This window comes from Paramisgurnus dabryanus, chromosome 24, assembly GCF_030506205.2.
Source record: "Paramisgurnus dabryanus chromosome 24, PD_genome_1.1, whole genome shotgun sequence".
Classification (NCBI taxonomy): Eukaryota; Metazoa; Chordata; class Actinopteri; order Cypriniformes; family Cobitidae; genus Paramisgurnus; species Paramisgurnus dabryanus.
Genome location: NC_133360.1, coordinates 22,201,149 through 22,214,746, shown reverse-complemented (window position 1 = coordinate 22,214,746; position 13,598 = coordinate 22,201,149). Strand labels below are relative to the sequence as shown.

At 36.0% G+C, this 13,598-nt stretch overlaps 2 protein-coding genes across 2 annotated transcripts in view; both read right to left on the bottom strand.

Annotated features, from left to right (window-relative positions):
- ptk7a (protein tyrosine kinase 7a) overlaps positions 1-2,238 on the bottom strand; it is a 38,883-nt gene extending 36,645 nt beyond the window's left edge. The window contains exon 1 of the mRNA XM_065259469.1: positions 597-2,238. Coding sequence (XP_065115541.1) covers positions 597-672 — 76 coding nt within the window. The 5' untranslated portion in view covers positions 673-2,238. The remainder of the gene's footprint in view (positions 1-596) is intronic.
- Positions 2,239-2,547: 309 nt separating this feature from the next.
- On the bottom strand, positions 2,548-13,380 carry soul4 (heme-binding protein soul4). Its single transcript, XM_065259468.2, has 6 exons — positions 13,239-13,380; positions 12,259-12,470; positions 9,240-9,331; positions 6,828-6,969; positions 6,248-6,431; positions 2,548-3,005 (listed from the first exon to the last, which is right to left on the bottom strand). The coding sequence occupies exons 2-6, from the start codon at positions 12,416-12,418 to the stop codon at positions 2,831-2,833; spliced, it is 753 nt and encodes a 250-aa protein (XP_065115540.1). The 5' UTR covers positions 12,419-12,470; positions 13,239-13,380; the 3' UTR covers positions 2,548-2,830.
- Positions 13,381-13,598: the final 218 nt, after the last annotated feature.

Below are 13,598 nucleotides of genomic sequence, written 5' to 3'. Positions count from 1 at the left end.
CAAATGATGTTCAGTTCATTTTATACTCAAACGATAGATGTGCTTTATTATCATCATCATCATAAATACAGACTGTTAAACCAAACCCTCTAAAACTCAAGACTGAATAGAAAACAAGACTTATACAGACTATAACGTAATGTTATAAGGCCTTCACAGAGAGTACTGTACTTGAGTTTGAATCATTCATTCATTTACACGCACGCGCGCGCGCGTGAATCTTTAGGACTTGAGATTCACATACTGTTTGGATCAAATCCACCCCAAAATATCCAAAACTAGTTTCACTGCATAAATAAAGTAGAAACTACAGAGTTTCATGCACAATGCTTCATGCGTTTGCAAAATAACGATCAGCAACTTGAAACTCAAGCATGAAAAACTACAAACCCGTTTCATGATTCACTCTCTATCAGGTACAGAAACAAGAATGAAAAAAACACAAACCCGTTTCATATAATGCACAAAAACACGCGAATCACGGCACGAACAAAAAAAAAATGCTTTATGATTCACTTTATCCAACACACCGTGACCGAAACACAAACGAGCCTTAAAAATAACTTACTTAAACTTTATGATTTACGGACTCTTACCTTCACTGATGAAAGTAAACACTATAAAAACGCTGTTGTGAAGTTTGCATTTGTCTCTCTTCGTCCATAAATCCATGTTTAAGGTCGAAAAACACGACGGTGATAAATGAAAGGCTCCGTGTGAGTTATAATGTCGCGCGTTGTCATAAAATCCAGTTTTCTTGTCGCGTGCCGTTCAGGAGTTACTCGTGAGTTTGCGTGGATGTGTCAGACTCTCCATGCTGAACTCAACGAGAAATCAATGAGAAAAGGAGACAAAGAGTCCTGCTGGCCCCGTGCTGGGGGTTTCAGGAGCTGCAGAGGAGTCGTGTTTCTTTCTCCAGTGGGAGTGGATGAGGGAGTGATGGGTGGTGGGTGGGCTTTACTGGAGGATGACTGAAATATGACCACTAAGCAATTACATTTCAACCTAATGTTTCACTTTCTAAGAGTTTTGTTTATTTTAACTATCATTTCTTACTTGTGTGTAGCATAAAATACCAACAATTGTTATTTTAAAGTAATTTACGAGTCGCCTCACTTACCATATCGTATATTTTGTATAAACACGACTGCCCCCTATAGGCTCGAGTCATTAATGTCGCACATAAAGAGCCGCAGGGTGGTGACCCGGTGGCACATAAACAATTAAATACAATTAAATTAGTATAAAATATTTAATGTTATACAATCATTTAAAATTACTACATTTTTATTTGTATGTAAAGTGCTACAATTATAGTTTATCATTGTAATTTTTATTACAATATACACTAACAATGTAAAAAAAAGATGACAGGAATCATGTAACACAGAGCGTTCAATAGTGTTAATAGATCTTAAACACAATACATTAACATAATAACTAAATGAAAATACATTCACAAGACCAAATAGTTCATAAATCAAATACAATACTGCTGCAAATGGACTTAAGCCAAAACCAAATGTCACTTTAGACATAAACAAATGGTCCCATTCATTTGAAAGGGGTAAAGCTACAATAAATTTAGATAAATTACGCTTCGATAGCCTTCAAACAGCATACCCGTAAGAAACCACCTGGCAACAACTGATTTAAACTGTTAACAATACTTGACATATATTCAAATAGTTGGCCTTATACAACATAAAAGTTTGAGTTAAAGGTGAAAACATACATTAATACAGCACAAGTTACAAAGCTATCCAATGATTGTCTGATAATTCATGATATTACGTCCAGTATAAAAATATTCAAAACAGTCTTCAAAAAAACACTGCTGTTTATTGATGTAACAGATTTTTCTTATATTCCCCAACTGCAAATCCATATTTTACAACTTTAAAAGTACCTGTTTATTTTTTTAATCTTACATTTGAATAATTTTCATGAACATATAATGCAAATAGATTTTAGTGATGGAGTGTGAGGCCACCGTTTAAACATGTCGTATTTGAGAAATTTGATCGTGTTATATTATTTTTGTGTATTAAAGCTATAAACTGTAAAAGTTTATTCAAGTAGTGTTGATAAAATTTAACTAAACAAGAAAACTGATGACCTACGACCACCTCGGCTAGCACAAATCTTCTTTTATACAATCCAGGTTTAAAGGAACATTACACTTTTTTTTGAAAATATCATTTTTCAGCTCCCCTAGAGTTAAACATTTGATTCTTACCGTTTTGGAATCCATTCAGCTGATCTCCGGGTCTGGCGCTACCACTTTTAGCATAGCTTAGCACAAACCATTGAATCTGATTAGACCATTAGCATTGCGCTAAAAATTAACCGAAGAGTTTTGATATTTTTCCTATTTAAAACTCGGTCTTAGTACACGATGTAACTACAGAAGAGTCAAGTTTTAAATAGGAAAAATATCAAAACTCTTTGGGGTTTTTTTGCACGATGCTAATGGTCTAATCAGATTCAATGGATTGCGCTAAGCTATGCTAAAAGTGCTAGCGCCAGACCTTGAGATCAGCTGAATGGTTTTCAAAACGGTAAGAATCAAACGTTTAACTCTAGGGGAGCTGAAAAATAAGCATATTTTTAAAAAAAGTGGAATGTCCCTTTAAAAATAATTTACCCTGTTTAAGTGGGAAAAAAAATCTTGACGGTAAGCTAGAAATACAAATCTCTTTCTTTATCCTCAACTGCAGTTTCTCTACTCATCAATGAAGCAAAATGCACTGCATATTACAACACATATACAACGATAAAATGGGTTTTGATTGTGACACTCAAACGGCTGATGGTTTGGAAAATATTCTTAAACGCCGCGCCGGATGAACCAGATCTCATTACGACGGTGGGGAATGCCGGGATTCTCGTAAACAGCCACCATGTAGTGATCTTGGTCAATGTCTTCAGAGCTTCCCAACATCTCCCTCAGGACGCTGATCTGACGAGAGATGGTCTCCTCTGTTGTTGTCCCATAAAAAACCCTTGAAAGAAACATAAATTGTTGTGTACATAGGTTTGGATGGTACAACCACATATTACTGTCTGACCATGTTTACACATCACAGTAATGACATATCACAGCAAAGTTAGTTTATTATAACCATGTTGTAATTTCAATGTGACTATCCAGTAATTTAAATACTTTACATATGAAAGGTACTGTACTTCATATCATCAGACTCACTCTATGGGCCCTATCTTGCAGCCAGCGCAATTGACTTTGTCAGTGACGCATGTATCATTCGTATTTTGCACCGGCGCACAGCGGGTTTTTCCCTCCACAGATGCACGTCGGCAAACTAGGGAATGAACTTGCGCTCCCTGGGCGGTTCAGCGCAAAAAAGGAGGCGTGTTGCGGCGCAAACCATCCCTGGTGCTATTTGGCAGTTTCAAAAAACAATTGCGCCACTGACCAGAAAAAAAAAGTTTAAAGTCAGTGGCGCGTTGCGCGTGGTTCATTATGCTATTTTAAGGGCGCATGCTTGACCATAATGTATAGCGTGCACAACGCGCATACACTTTGCTCATCTAATCTACACAGATGCAACAGTTATTTTTCCAAATCATAAATTGTTACACTAAAAAATATTAATACACGAGATAAGGGAAATCATAGTGGTGAGCATTGTGGTGATAGTTTTTATTTATTGTGTGGCTGCGTTAAAAAATTCTCATGCAAATAATGATTAAAATATTTTCATAAGTTTGTTGTGTGGCTGTATTACGTTTATTTTATGTAAATAATAATTAAAATGTTTTCATAAGAAACCTTAATGTATATGAACTTGATTTGTAAGTTTAATTTGGGGTTGGACCTTGGTTGAGTTTCTTGGGTCCGATTTCAAAGCCCCCAAACCCTTTCAGCGGTGAGGGTGGACGCAGCGATGTCCTCTGCTGGCGTCAGGTCCTGAGGCAGATCCACCTCCCGTTACACGGCGTGCCCGATTTATGCTGGCAAGCTTGGGATTCCCCCGTCTCCTGACATCATTGTAGTGCTTGGCGCAATGATGGGGACGCCAGCTGATGAGACTGTGGCTATTTCCTCTCACGCCTGTTTAACCTACGCTGATTTGGGCAGGTTTCTCCTATCCCCATACAAAACAACTTCTCTGTCTTTGACTGCTCTTACAAGAACGTCGGTCTCCTCGGCTGTGAATCGCTCCTGGCGTACGCCTGGTAAATCCGTCATAATAATAGCAACCCGCCATGGAACTTGCGCCCTTGCGTTTAAAGGGAATGTTGGATAGTGTTCTGATTGGTTTATTTGACGTTACGCCCAAACCACACCTATGAATAATGAACCTACTTCAGACCAACCTCTTATTGATTTGGGCCCGGCGCAAGAGTTATTTCTCACGCCGGGAAAATAGCAACAGCGCCCAAGATCCGCCCACAAAGTCACTTGCGCTTTGCACTTCGTACTTGCGTTTCAGATCGTTAAAATAGGGCCCTATATGTGGAACTCGATGAATACAAGCTCAAAAACAAGATTATTTACAACAAAATTAATGACTACACTCTTATCAATGTAAAAAGCAGCCTGACCTTAAAACTGTAGTTTAAACACAAAGAGCCCTATTATAATGATCTATGCGCATGGTCTTATGCTACATACACACCAAACGCGGGGCATCACGTTACTCGCTCTAGATTACTCGCGGAATTTAACTTTGTGTCATGCAAATTTTCGCTCGAGTTAAATATTTTCAACTGATCGCATCTTTACATTGACTTTGTATGGAATCTACTCGCACAAAAAGCGTCGAACTCGCATCTTGTGTGAACCCACAGTAAAGAGCACGGTGTGAAGGAGTTTACACCAGCCATGGTAGAAGCGTCAAGCGCGAGTGATTTCAATGTCAGTCAATGTGAAGACGCGTTGACGTGCGTCTGGAGGTCTTGCGGCGCGAATTATGCATTTATCGCAGCGCGGTAGACGCAAATTCGCCTCATTCGTGGGTCTAGTTCACACGGATGTCGCAAATTGAACATTGCCACGGCAAACAAGCAAGTCGAAAATTTTGAACTTTGGTGGAAAAACGCGCCGCGTTAACCAATCAGGAGCTTGCTTTAGCAGTGACGTGATTACAGAAAGCGAGCGGAGTCGCAGAAGCCCCTCCCATGACGCGAATTTCCGTGTGAATTTCGCAATGACTAGAATTGAAGCGAGTACACTCAAACTGTTAAAACGGCAAACTAGGCATGGTAGACGCTATTTTGACGCCCCTCAAACGTGGCTGGTGTAAACCCACGGTAGGGCGTGTCTGAATCCACTTTTGCTAATTTAATGATGAAAATGGTTTGTGCGCCTAGCACACAGTCTAAAAGGGTTGTTCCTATTCTCGTAATGAGTAATGATTGTGTTTTGGGCGTAACGTGCAATAAACCAATAAGAGTGTCATCTCCCATCCCCTTTAAAAGCCAGTTGTCCTCACACCATGCCGATTTCCCTATTGAGATGGTGAAATTTGTAAACTAAAAAACTAAGCGGAGGAAGAAGACCACCAGTTTAAGATTGATTTACAATTTACAAACGTGTGGATGGCCTTAAAGAAGAAAACCACCGTTTTTCAATAGTTTACTATGTTCTCCCCTCAGCTTAGACTAATGAATACATCCCTTTTTTAATGCGTGAACTTAATCTTTGTACAGCGCGTCATCAATGTGTTAGCATTTAGCCTAGCCCCATTCATTCCTTAGGATCCAAACCGGGATGAATTTAGAAGCCACCAAACACTTCCATATTTTCCCTATTTAAAGACTTTAACATGAGTAGTTACACAAGTAAGTATGGGGGCACAAAACAAAATGTGGCGATTTAAAAAAAATGAGAAGTATAATGTATGGCGGAAGCACGCAGGTTTTAGTTTGTCATTTGCTATTTAACAAGTAGCGCTGGGTTGGAACTAGCAAAAACATTTGGGTCGCGCGTTGCGTCGGTTATATGATTGGACCCAAAGCACCTTATAGGTGACACCAAACCACCAAAGCCCTGACTTATCAACTTATGAACATTTGACCCAAATATGGTCAGATAGTAACCTTTTTGTTGTCAAAACTATATGGTCAGATGGTTTCAACCTTTAAAAAACATTAAAAAATGTGCATCCCATGAATCAAGGCATTTCCATTATCAAACAGTATCGTCAATAATGGCCAGCCCTAGTATCTATGAAAACTGAAAGCGATGGTCTTAAAGTAAAGAAGGATGGTGGATATTTACCTGGCTATGACTCTGATCGTATCCCTGTGGATGATGGTGATATCCGGATCACTCGATTCTGGTGGGTTTGTCTGAAACTCAGCAGGCAGATAATATGCCGTCACCACTTCCTTCAGGAAGTTTATGCCATCCTCTGACATTGTAATCTCATTCACAATAGGCACAGACATGCCCAAGTATCGTCCTGGAACAGAGACAAACACTCCATTTAAACAATAAATGTAACATGATAAACATTTTGAGAAATGATGGTAAACACACAACAGATAGTGACCATTGACTTCCATAGTAGGAATATAATTGAATTTAATGGGTACTGTAAATTGTGTGCTTACGATCATTTGTCAAAATATTTTCTTCATCATTTATCACAATACTTCCAAAATATTTTTTCCTACTATGGAAGTCAATAGTCACTATCTGCTGTGTGTTTACCATCATTTCTCAAAATATCTTCTTTTGTGTTTATTAGAAAAAAGAAATTCATACAGGAACAACATGAGGATGAGTTAATGATGAAGGTGAACTATCCCTTTAACATCATGCTAAAGCTGAATGAAAGATCTGTGTGTGTGTTTACCTGTTGAATTCTCTTTACAGATGAATCGCATTAGTTTCATGAAGGCATTGGAGATGCTTTGTTCATAAAGTGCGTCTCCTCGACTGACACATGCCCACTTTCCAGCGGGATACACTCTCTCCTCATACAAAATTTCATCGAGCTGCATACACAAACATACATGATCATTTTCATACAGTGTATAAGGGGTCTTCAACTACTCTTCTTCAAGGGCCAGATTTATAAAATATAAATATAATGCGAGCCAAACGTTTTTTTTTTACCTTTTTTTATTTTTACCTATTAAATAAGAAGAGTTTAGTTCCAAAACACGATAAATGCCTTTTTTATTGTTACCACCAAAATCAGTATTTTATCAGGTCAGTATTAAAAAGTAAATTCTTAATTTCATGCAAAATCCGATATCTGCCGTGTTATTCCTGTCATCTTTTCTTTCTTTTTTCCCAAAACATTATAAAAGCCAGTCCTTCTTCTCTGTAGAATGCAATAAATGCGCCTAACCAATCACAGCGCACAATTACACCCATTGTAAACAATAATGGCGGCACATTGAATATAGACAGAATCCTAGTTTTCCTCATCTACTTTGTACTTCCTGATCAACAAACAAACAAAAACAAAATAATACTTTTGATGGCATTGATAAACCTGTGGTGGTTTTCTGTGGTGGGGAAGAAACGTAAGCCATCAAAATCGAATCATTTATGTGAGAGGCACTCGGGTGAAAGAAAAATGCCGGCTGTTGCTTGTTCCCCGACAGCATCAAGCTTTTTTCATGCTAACACATTGACCCCATGGGATCTTATGAAAAACTTTCCATTATTTTACTTGAAGTCAACGAAAATCGAGCAGGACCAAAACATTTTACAGCTGATCGCTATCAAAAAAGTTTAGCGACGACGTCCCAAGGATGACAGCTGCAATGACAGTGTTCTTAATATGACAAAGTAAATATTTTGATTAATGCCATTAATGTTAATTTTTTTTAATCAGTGTTTACCACTAGTCAACTAAATGAAAACAACATGGCAAAGCAAATGCACATTTATATATTGATTCAATAGATTTATAGCATTTTTTAAAAAAACTTTTTATTTATTACATTATTACATTTTGTGGGAAAAAGAATCAGTTTTTATAATAAATCTTTGAAAAAAAATGTTTTAATGTTATTATAACCTAAAGATGTGAAAGTTTGTAACAGAAAATAGTGTTTTTATCTTGTCACTTTCTTGGTATAGAAAACACGTTTATATTGAAATTAGTCAAAATGGATTTATTGCGTTTTGGAACCAAACTCTTCATAACTTCTTGTTTTTTGTTACTTTTTGTTATAGGTCATATTGAAAAACATGCATTTTCAAAAATGCACACATCTTGTATCCAGTATTTTACCTTTTAATTACTAAAAAACTCTTATTTTCTTTTTTTTATATTTAAAAAAAATCCAGTTTAACATTGCAAAAGACAAATAAACATTGCACATGTATTTTTGTATAGCAGAGCTCTTTAACCTCTTTTGTTTGTTCTACTTTCATAACTTGTTAAATTTCAATTATTCACAATATATAGTATTCTTTTAATGACTAAAATTGCACTTTAAGGGTTGTTTCCCGGACAGAGATCAGCTTTAATCAGAACTAGACCTTAGTTTAATTAGAAAATATAACTAGTTCTAACAAACATGCCTTAAAGCAACACTATGTAGCTTCCATGTAAAAATGACTTACAGCTCCCTCATGTGGTTGAAAAGCGCAACAGTGCCTGGTATCAGACACTCTTTTGCAGGCAGGGGGAGGGGCGGGGCTGTGTTTCCTACCCTCCACCGCCACTTTCAGAGTGTGCTTGTAGCAGCTAGGAGGCTGCTCGGGTTGCAGCAACAGTAAAATTTGTCCAGTTAAAAGTTGTTCTATCACTGAAATAATTTTAAAGACATTATTTAAAGGTAAAAAAACTACATAGTGTTGCTTTAATAAAAATATTACTTGTGTGCATGTTGAGGCAAAAACAAAGGGCACTGATGTATTTTAAGATATATCAGTGCAAGTTGTTTTCAGTTTGGACAGCTCTTACATTTATTTTAGTCTAGGACTAGTCTAATCCCTGTCCAGGAAACCTCCCCTATGTTTGCCTTTCCATTGTACATTACATTTGGTCAGCGTTCGCCCCCTAGTGGTTAAAGGCGGTGCATGATTTTTGAAAAACATTTTGGGAAATGGAGTCTGCCTGAGTACCAAAACAACCCCTTAAAGTTTAGGAAAAAATGAATTGGAAAAAAAAGTCATGAGCAAGCAACACACAAACACATCCTCTGGATAACTTATGATAATAAGCCAGAATGCATGAAATACCGAAACACTTCCATAATGAGTTACAGTATATCAAGTTTTGACAAAAAATGTCATGATTTACCTTTTCATGTCGCGACACAGTAACAAACGGCACAGGCTCTCGCTCTGAGGTCTGATTCCTCACTGTCATCTCTTGAATGGGACCTCGCATCTCTAAAAAAACACCAAAGTCAGGTTGTACTAGGGCTGCAAGATTATGGGCAAAACCATTATTACAATTATTATTTTTTTAAACACCATAATCACAAAAAAAAATTCAAATTTTTTTTTAAAGACCATAATCACAATTATTATTATTTTTTTAAGACCATAATCACAATTATAATTTTTTTAAGACCATAATCACAATTCTTTTTTAAGACCATAATAAAAATTATTTTTTTAAGACCATAATAACAATTTTTTTTAAGACCATAATCCCAATAATTTTTTAAAGGACCATAATCACAATTATTTTTTTTAAACCATAATCCCAATATTTTTTAAAGACCATAATCCCAATAATTTTTTAAAGGACCATAATCACAATTATTTTTTAAAACCATAATCACAATATTTTTTAAAGACCATAATCACAATTATTTTTAAAAGACCATAATCACAATTATTTAAAAAAAAAACATAATCACAATAATTTTTTAAAGACCATAATTACAATTATTTTTTAAAGACCATAATCACAATTATTTTTTAAAGACCATAATCACAATTATTTTTTAAGACCATAATCACAATTATTTTTTAAAAACCATAATCACAATTTTTTAAAAACCACAATCACAATTTTTTAAAGACCATAATCACAATTATTTGTTAAAAACCATAATCACAATTTTTTTTAAACCATAATCACAATTTTTTAAAGACCATAATCACAATTATTTTTTAAAGACCATAATCACAATTACTTTTTTAAAGACCATAATCACAATTATTTTTAAAGGACCATAATAAAAAAATTTTTAAGGCCTTAATCACAATTTTTTTAAGGCCTTAATCACAATTTTTTCTTTTAAAGACCATAATCACAATTATTTTTTAAAGACCATAATTACAATTATCTTTTAAAGACCATATTTTTAAAGAATATATTTTAATCGCACAATAATTGTTTTACCTCGATTAACTTGTTATTAAGGGTGTCACGATTCCGATTTTAAATCGAAATCGGTCGAAATTAAGTCACACCCTCGAACTTCGAATTAAAAAATGGGATCGTCGATGCTGCTAACATATTTCAGATGTTAGAGTTATTTCAGATGTAAGATTCCAAGATGTGCGCATTAAGTCCATGTGCGTGCAAGAAAGAATCCTACAAGCTTTCTTGCGTAAAGTAAATCCCACAAACCCCCATGCGAGAAAGCACGCAATGTGCATGGTAATGTGAAACTATAATAATAAATAATAATAATAATAATAAAGGCATGGCATTTTTATCTTTAAAAAAAAAAACAGTAAAAATCGAGAATCGAATCGAATCGTGACCTTAGAATCGAAAATCTGATCGAATCGAGGATTTGGAGATTTGTGACACACCTACTTGTTATTGTAATTTTTTTATCAATAATTTAAAAACGACTTATTCCACAGCTTTAGTTTACACTGATATGAGACCTCAATGGTTATAACATTTAAATTTAGCAGACACTAAGTGACTTACAAATGAGGTAAACAATAAAAAGCAATTAAAACAACAGCAATATAAGTGCACTAAACTAGTCATATCAAGCCTAACACACTATACATGGCAAAGTGTTTTTTTTAGAACAAAAAAGATACTTAACTCTGTATTACAAAGTCAGGTATTATAAAAGTCTAGGCTTTAAAGGCGGGGTGCATGATCTCTGAAAGCCAATGTTGACATTTGAAATCACTTAAACAACACGATAGATCCGCCACACACATACGCAACCCAGGCAACAATGTTGGTTAGTAGACACGCCCCTTACTGCTGTTTGGCTAAAAGTGTGTTTTGGTACTCGACCCGTAAGTGTTTTTTCAAAAATCATGCTCCCCGCCTTTAATTTGATTATGTGAAACTAGCGTGATTACTCCACTTTCTTAAAAAAAATACAATAATTTACTCACCCCCATGTCATGCTGATGTCTTTCGTTGTTCAGTCGAGAAGAAAATTACGTCTTTAAGAAAAACATTGCATGATTTTCCTCAATTTAATAGACTTTATTGGACCTCAACAGTTTTATCTAGAAAAATGATTTTCAGCAAGAAATGTTTTTTTTTTTACTTTTCTTGTGCCAGCGCGACCTCGCGTAATGCGAAGACACGTCAAAAGGTCATGCGTGATGTATGCAAAACTACCGCCCCGGGGTTTACAATTGTGAAGAAAGAGGACCGTTCCAACATTCTTCTATGTGGAATGATATTAGTCAATGTTTTTGTGTCAGTTTATTGTTTAAAATGGTCCGCAAATGACCATTTCACATATGACCTTTCGACGTCATTACGCATTACGCGAGGTCGCGCTGGCGCATCGCACGGCTGGTGCAAGACAAGAATTGTGGTTTAAAGGTGCATATTTTTTATTTTTCTTGACCAAATTGTCAATCGTTTTGCTAGATAAGACCCTTACGCCTCGTTTGGATCATTTAGAGCCCTTTAAGCTGCGTTGAAACTGCAATTTTAAAATGCATTGAAACTGTAAACGATTGAGGTCCAATAAAGTCTATTATAATGAGAAAAATTCTAGAATGTTTTCCTCAAAAAACTTAATTTCCTTTCGACTAAACAAAAAAAGACATAAACAACTTGTATGTAATGGGGGTGAGTAAATTATCTGGATTTTTTTTAAAGTGGAGTAATCCTTTAATAAACAAGATCACTGTGTGTAAAAGCCTTCAGACATTAATAACACACAGCAGTTGTATTACTATTAATAGCTGCTCTAGTAAAGTAAGTCCCGCCTTCCAGGTTAAAGAGCCAATCGTCAATCATTAAAGACAGCCAATCGTCAATCATTAAACACTAACTATACTCTTTGTGGGTCTCTGTAAAGAGTGGAATTAGTTATTTGCCAGCCTTTGTGCATGCGAATGTGAAGACTTTGGTGTTAGTGCTATACCTCTTGGCACAGACACTTGATGCAACCGTCCAACAGCCTGCCAATGTGCTAACATCCTGTCCTGTACCTCTTCATTCATTGGCTCAGAGCTGTCGGTGACATCATCTTCGAGCTGCTCGTCATCAAATCCCTCAAGGTCCTCAAGAGAGATGAGAGCCATAGTGCCAAATGTGAGAGAGAACAGAAGCCGGTCAATCCAGAAGATTCTAAGACTGACATAAAAAATAAATTTATATCAAAACTGACTTTTTTGTTAAAAAAATTTAAAAATGATTTATTCTGTGTAAATTCAGTTTTTATGGACTTTTTACTGAAAGTAAATTTTCTCCTTTAATTTTCCAGACAAAGTCGTACAGGTGTACACAACACATAAATTAGTAACATTTTTTCTTACATTAATTGCTATTTGTCAGCTGTACTCGACGTTTGTTTTGAAATAGTTTAATTTAGTTTTGCGGTTATTAATGAGCATAAACGAGTCACACTTTATAACATGAGCTTCATCGTCAAGATGAGTGTAATAATAACACACAACATTCACTGAAGTCATTCGTTATTTATAACAGGTGGTCCTGATACACATACTCATCTGAATAAACATCACCGAAAACTTTGTGAGATGAGAGTGAGATGATGATGATGATGGTGGCGGTGAAGCAGCGCATGACTGCAGAATTAGGTCAAACTGGGTCGACACGCGGCACATACAATCATTAAATACACATCGAGTATATATATATATTAATTATATATTATTATTATTACTTCTTATATATTATATTCATCGCTACAACGGTGAAGTTGCTAAAGTCTTTTTATAAAGAAGAAAACGATACCGTAATGTCAAGTAAATATATAACATACATTACATGCTTTAAACGTTTATAACACATCAAACTGATCACTCGTGAAATAAACTGATATGAATAATTGTTGCAAAGTCTGATGATGATGATGAAAACAAACGATGACCTACTTACCCAGCAGCCTCGCGCAGACACAACAACAGCACGACAGGCAGCTAACGCAATAGGGATTAGAGAGCAGCAGTGCGCATGCGCTGAGCGAGTCGTCATCGTGTGTTTACAAACACACACCCTACGAGGTTATAATAAACGATGTTTATAACAGCACACATGCCACTATTGGCTAAAAGTGACATACATGTATCTGCTACAGTACTGTACTCTATAAACAACCAACAACGGTGCGTTTTATAAGCGTGCTCTACTGTTAGATAGTGTATGCGAGAGCGCCACTAGTGGCACTAAACGAAACTGCGACTAAACTATCTGTCATTTTGCAAAGGCTCCGAGGCTGCATGATGTATTTTTTTTTTT

Coding starts and splice junctions, on each gene's coding strand:
- soul4 (XM_065259468.2), bottom strand. CDS start 12,418: ATGGCTCTCATCTCTCTTGAGGACCTTGAGGGATTTGATGACGAGCAG. Junction 6,970..9,239: donor CTGTGTCGCGACATGAAAAG/GTAAATCATGAC, acceptor TTGTGTATGCAG/CTCGATGAAATTTTGTATGA. Junction 6,432..6,827: donor CTGTAAAGAGAATTCAACAG/GTAAACACACAC, acceptor TCTCTGTTCCAG/GACGATACTTGGGCATGTCT.